At 44.8% G+C, this 6,000-nt stretch overlaps 1 protein-coding gene across 1 annotated transcript in view; it reads right to left on the minus strand.

Moving 5' to 3' along the window:
• Positions 1-558, minus strand: part of SLC9A4 (solute carrier family 9 member A4) — a 31,517-nt gene extending 30,959 nt beyond the window's left edge. The window contains exon 1 of the mRNA XM_063127487.1: positions 303-558. Coding sequence (XP_062983557.1) covers positions 303-558 — 256 coding nt within the window. The remainder of the gene's footprint in view (positions 1-302) is intronic.
• Positions 559-6,000: the final 5,442 nt, after the last annotated feature.

Genomic DNA, 6,000 nt, shown 5'->3' on the forward strand with positions numbered 1-6,000 from the left:
GCATTTAATTCTTCAAGTCCCATAATTAAGCAGAATATACTTTGACTGCAATCCTACACCCACTTACATGAGAGAACACCCAATTGCACTCAATGGGGATTACTTCTGAGCAGACCTCTTAGCATTGCACTGTTAGTTCCCTAAAATACCTAACTTGGTTGTTTCTGGATGAGAAACTGTATTTTTAAAAATATATATATATCTTTTTTCAGTTTTACTATTGTATGGCCTCTGTATGTATGTATGTATGTATGTATGTATGGGGTGGGTGAGTGTGGAGATATTAAGACATTTTTACTCACCTATTTTTGCAAGAGAAGCCAAGAGTATCCAAAGTGTAACTTCATAGGGGATTTGCACATATTCATAATCCACTGTGAAAACGTGCAGCCGCTCATCTCGTCCTGATTCTGTTGCATCAAATGGGTCTGCATCACGCAGAGAGCTATAATTCCTGCGCGGCAGGTCCACGTACAGGGCAGCCAAAGAAACTTCCAGGATTGACAACACAAACAACCAGCTGAGAAAATTCAGATGCAGAAGGAGCTGAATGCCCATGGTGAGGAGAAAACCTTCTTTGAATATTGTTTGAAGAACCTGTTCTACGCTTGAACACCTAGGTTGTACTTATCTTGTTGTTGAATGCACATTCTTGTTCCAAGTACTTAGGATTGCTCATTTGTGTCTGGCAGCTTTAGTAATTTCTTCTTCTTCTTCTTCTTCTTCTTCTTCTTCTTCTTCTTCTTCTTCTTCTTCTATTGATGGGAAACGAAGCTTAACCTGCAAATGCCAGCACAGTGTCCAATTGTACTCTCACTCCATTTGAGAGGAAAGAAGAAATACAGTTTTAGGGTCAACACTACTACTTTTAGTCATAAAATGAAACGATACTTCGGACTCACTCAGTTAGTAGGAATCCGAAGACCGAGTCAGTGGCAGAGGTTTTCCTCCTATAGTTCTTTGCTCCAGGTTTACCTAAGCTCAGTCATTTCTGACTTTGTAGCAAACTAGTTCACGCGCATGGGCTAATATATCAAATATTATGTTAGAGACATCTAGTGGATACTAGTAAGAATGGCAGCCAGTCTTCACCATTTCCCTGGAAAACAACTGGAGACCAACTTCTGTGTGGTGTACCCTTATTAAACACTCAACAAGATGAGATTCTGAATGTATATGGCAACAGGTTTTCTATAGTAAATAGCCACATATTAAAGCTCATATTCCCATGTCTTCACTGACCCACCTGTGACCATCCTGAGTAAAGATAAGGCCCTGCAAATGTGTATGGTTTCAGAAGACATTGCAGTGTTTGCCATTGAGCCTCACCAATCTCCTATTTCCAGGCTTGTAATTGTTTCTGCTCTGTGCTTCAGGTCTGTCTATTAACTGTGTCACCCATCAAGGAGAGGGATCCGATAGCAAAAATGGGATAAAGTATTGGTTAAAGTAAAGAGATATGGCCAGAGCAGGAAGGAAGAGTTCAAAGGCTTTTAAAATTAAAAGTATAATATACTTTATGGATGTCATCATAACAAGTTATATTGCTTTCCCTCAAGAAGATGTATAACATAATTTGCTGGTAGGGGTGTGCACGGACCCCCCGCTCCGCTTCACTTGCAGATCCGCGATTTTTGGAGCGGGCCGCTTCGCCCTGCCCCCGCTCCGCCCACTTCCGCGCCGCTCCGCTCGGAGCTCCGGATCCGGATCGGAGCTCCGTTTCCCCCCCATAGGCTTGCATTGAAAGCTAAAAAATTATACAACTTTTTTTCTGTACAAGTTAGAAACCTCAAATTTGGCACCATGACACCTCATGGGGGTATACACACGCACGCCAAGTTTCAAAGCAATCCCATCATCCCCTGATTTTTGGGAAATTTTTGAAAATCGGGCACCCCATTCACACCCCTTTCGATAGCTCCGTCAATTTGCATGTTAGAAACCTCAAACTTGGCATCATGATAGCTTATCCATGTGTCCCCATGGATGCCAAGTTTCAAGGCAATCCCATCATCCCCTGATTTTTGGGGAATTTTTGAAAATCGGGCACCCCATTCACACCCCTTTCCATAGCACCGTCAATTTAGAAACCTCAAACTTGCCACCAGGACAGCTTATCCATGTGTCCACACGCATGCCGAGTTTCAAGCAAATCCCATCATCCCCTGATTTTTGGGGAATTTATGAAAATCCAACACCCCTTTCCATAGCTCCGTCAATTTTGCACGTTAAAAAAACCCCTCAAACTCACAACCATGAAAGCTTATCCAGGGATACATATGCACGCCGAGACTCAAGGCAGTCCCATCTTCCCCTGTTTTTTGGCGGGGCTAAAACCTGCAAAATTTGGAACTTCCAAAACTCCAAGTGAGCGCAGGAAGGACTTCTCCCCTGAGTCAAAGCCACACACACACAACATCCCTACGAGGTGGGCAGGGGAGGAGGGAGGGAAGGCAGGCAGGCATGCAGCTGGCATTTCTGGGGGCATAAGGAAGTGAGCCAAGGATAAGCCAGTAATGCAAATAAAATGGAATAAATAAACAAATAAATAAATGAAGGAGGGGTGGAATTAAAAGCAGCAGTGTTGCTGAATAAACAGCAAGAAGAACTTTTTAAAAAAGGCTATATCTGTCTTTTACCAGCAATAGGGGGACATGCCCGGGGGAGAGGGAAGCAGCTGCCAGTTCAGCTCAAGAAAGCCATTGCTTCACCACGAGAGCTCTAAGAAGTAAACGCCCACTTTAACTCATAATAGGCATCGCTCCACCACTAAGAAGTAAACGCTCACTTCAACTCATGATAGGCATTGCTCCACCGTTTTACTCTCTTTGGAAGGCTCTGATGGCCTTCCAGTGCAGGAGAGAGTGGGGGCACGTCCACGATGAGATGCCCTAGGGGAGCTCATCCCCTTGCACCACATCTTTTCAGTTGTTCCCCAAAGTTAGGGTGGGTAGCAGTGCTGTGTTTCTATCTCTTATTCTTGGCTTAGTATATGATTTCAGGTTGTGTTTGTGCATTTGGTGGGGCTACTGTGTTAAAAAAACACTGGGAAAAGTCCGTTCAGATTAAGAAAGAGAAGTTTCCCAGAATCCCAAGTTACCCGTTTTGCCTATGCCCTCCTCTAACTTTGGGATCATGTGATCATGACCGGGAGCTGACTCTGCCCCTCAGCCCTTTGAAAAAGGTATTTTTCCCGCCGATTTTTTAAAAAATTCTAGCGCGCGACCCGCACCATGCAGAGAGGTGAGAGTAGTCTCAAAATGACCCCCATCCACGACTCTCTGTGCACAAGAATTTTCAGAACGATAGCTTAAAAATCAACCCAGTTATCCCCGATTGTTTTCCTCAATGCAATCCTATGGGCGAAAACCGCCGTTTGACCCGCGCTGTCCGTTTGTTGACCCGATTTTTAAAAAATTCTAGCACGCGACCTGCACGACACAGAGAGGTGAGAGTAGTCTCAAAATGACCCCCATCCACGGCTCTCTGTGCACAAGAATTTTCTGAACGATAGCTTAAAAATCAACCCAGTTATCCCCGATTGTTTTCCGCAATGCAATCCTATGGGCGAAATGTTTCAAGATGGCGATCGGAGCGCTCCGCCTGAACTAGGAGCTCCGAAAAATGGCCGCTTCTCTTCGCCTTGCTTCTAGGGGTCCACGGTCCGCTTCTACTCCGCCTCTGGGTAAGGCGGAGCAGGCCAATCCGCTACTGCTTCTCCGCTCCTAATCGGAGCGGAGCACATGCCTATTTGCTGGACCTTTCAGACAGCCATCTCATGGCTCTCTGATGTTTTCTGTATCTCTGTTTTGAGGCTTGGCCTCTCTATGACATTTTTGACCAATTGGTTTATACATTTGTTGAGAGAATCATAGAAATATTCTGGTTCTCCCCCATGATAATCAATATCATAACAAATCGTAATGCCAGATGCTAAGGAGCTCTATGGCCGTCATTTGGCCAGCAGTTAAAAAGGTGTCCAGAATTAGCCGTTGTACAAAACATCTGATTCTAGTATGAGGTGTACATTTTCAGCCCCACATGGGCCACATTGGGTGTCCACTGGGGTGGGGGCACGCACGCATGCACACACACACACACACACACACATTCACATACAACAAACAAGTTTCACACACGCATACCAGGTAAAACCAACACTCCTCCCAGAAGTCACAATTCTCAAACCACCCAGTCATCCAAGAATCTTGACTCCCAGTCTTCTCCTTTCTCTAATCCACTATCTTGCTGAGGATCCTCACATCCCGCATTCTGTTGCCTAGAATTTTTTTCAGAAAAGAAGAAGAAACAATTACTCTAGGAAGAGACTCTATGGTTCCTATCACAGGAGCTCTGTCCTTAGAATGTCCTAGGAAGCAAGCAGGTGCCTTCAAGCACTGGTTCCTAGGAGGCTCCAAGGTCACTCCTAGGATGTTCTAGGAAAAGCTCATAGATTCCATTCCTAGTGTATTTTTCCTGGAGGTCAGGAGGTGCCCTTTTTGCACTCCTTCTCTAGTCCCTTTGATTTTAGTGGAACTAACTTTGCATGTTTGAGTGTTAGGGCCAAAATAGATATTACTTTAAACCTGTGCCAAGTAGCTATTTTTGCTCTAGAGCTGGTTCAGGGGGCCAGATCCAGATTGTAGCCATAGCATTTGGGGGGGGGGCTTTGAAGATCTGGATTGGAGGCCCTGTGTCTACTCTAGAGTAAAATTGTAAACACATATATGGTTGCTAGACACAGATTTAAAATATAGGGAAGGCTACACCAGCCATTTATTACAAGATTGTATCAGAGTCATCTGTTATGGAGCACATGACATTCACTTGCTCCCGCAGTGATCTCGGCTTCACCTCTGTCGTGGTTTTTCTGGCTCTCTCATGTCCATTCTGAAGAACATTTGCAGTGTGCCTCCCCCCATTTGCAAGGTCATTGCTATTCGCTGTGAGTTCCAGGCTCAGCGAACAGCCAATCAGCTGTGAGGGGCGTGTGCATGGGTATTGGAGGTGTGTGAGAGTTGACCTGTCTGCCATTTCTGCCACATGTTTTGGATGGGTATCGGCGTGTTTCAATGCCAAGCGTCTTTGGTCGCTTTTTTAAAATACAAATATATCTCTGCACAGGAGTGCAGATTCGACAGAGTTCATATCGTCCCTACATATTGCTGTGCATCTGTGCTCCTGCACACCCCTCAGGAACCATTAAAAAAAATCTCTGCCCTATAGCCATCTGCCTAGCCACGCCTTCTTCTACCGATGCACATGCAGGAGTACCATAACAGGGCACAAGTTCTCCCGCAATGGCACGCCTGTAATTGCGGGAAAGATCAGTTGTGTGTGGTGATCGCGGAAGCGGGAACATTCAGAAACATCTCTCTTCTGGAGCGAAAGGGCTGCAGGTGCAGTTTAGCCCAAAGTCTGCTTTGGCCACGAGGTCATGTAAACTTCTAACCCCGAAACTATAAATGTCTGAGAGTGCAATCCTACATGCAAAAGTCATTTGCTCCCAGGTAATTGCATATCAAATTGCACCCTAAGTTACGTTTTCTTGAGGTTTAGTTCGGACGTAAGTTTAAGTCAGAAACGGCAATCACATTCGAATATCGATGAAAAGGATTGTAGTCAAACCTTTATTTATCCAATGTTTACTCCAACTAGTGGTATTACCATCATTATTAAATAGTTACAATACAAGGACGGGACATAGCACAATTGCATTCAGCAGCTTCACATCTTACAAAATGCTGCTTCAATAAGACTATTTTCACACTATTGTTATCGAATGAAAGAAAACCAAATTTTTCACGTAATGAGGCTTCTGTAAGCCAAGCAATACTCAAACTGTCAATAGCTCTGAAGGCTCAGGATTAGGACTTTTCAAGCCCCATCCCATTCAGAGCTGGAGAGAGGCTTCTCTGTGCAAAAGGTGTGCGCTGTGATTGAGCGACGGCTCGTCCCCTGATGTCGCTCCATTTCCTAGACGTTGCTCCATTTCACAGT

Source organism: Elgaria multicarinata, chromosome 5, assembly GCF_023053635.1.
Source record: "Elgaria multicarinata webbii isolate HBS135686 ecotype San Diego chromosome 5, rElgMul1.1.pri, whole genome shotgun sequence".
NCBI lineage: Eukaryota > Metazoa > Chordata > Lepidosauria > Squamata > Anguidae > Elgaria > Elgaria multicarinata.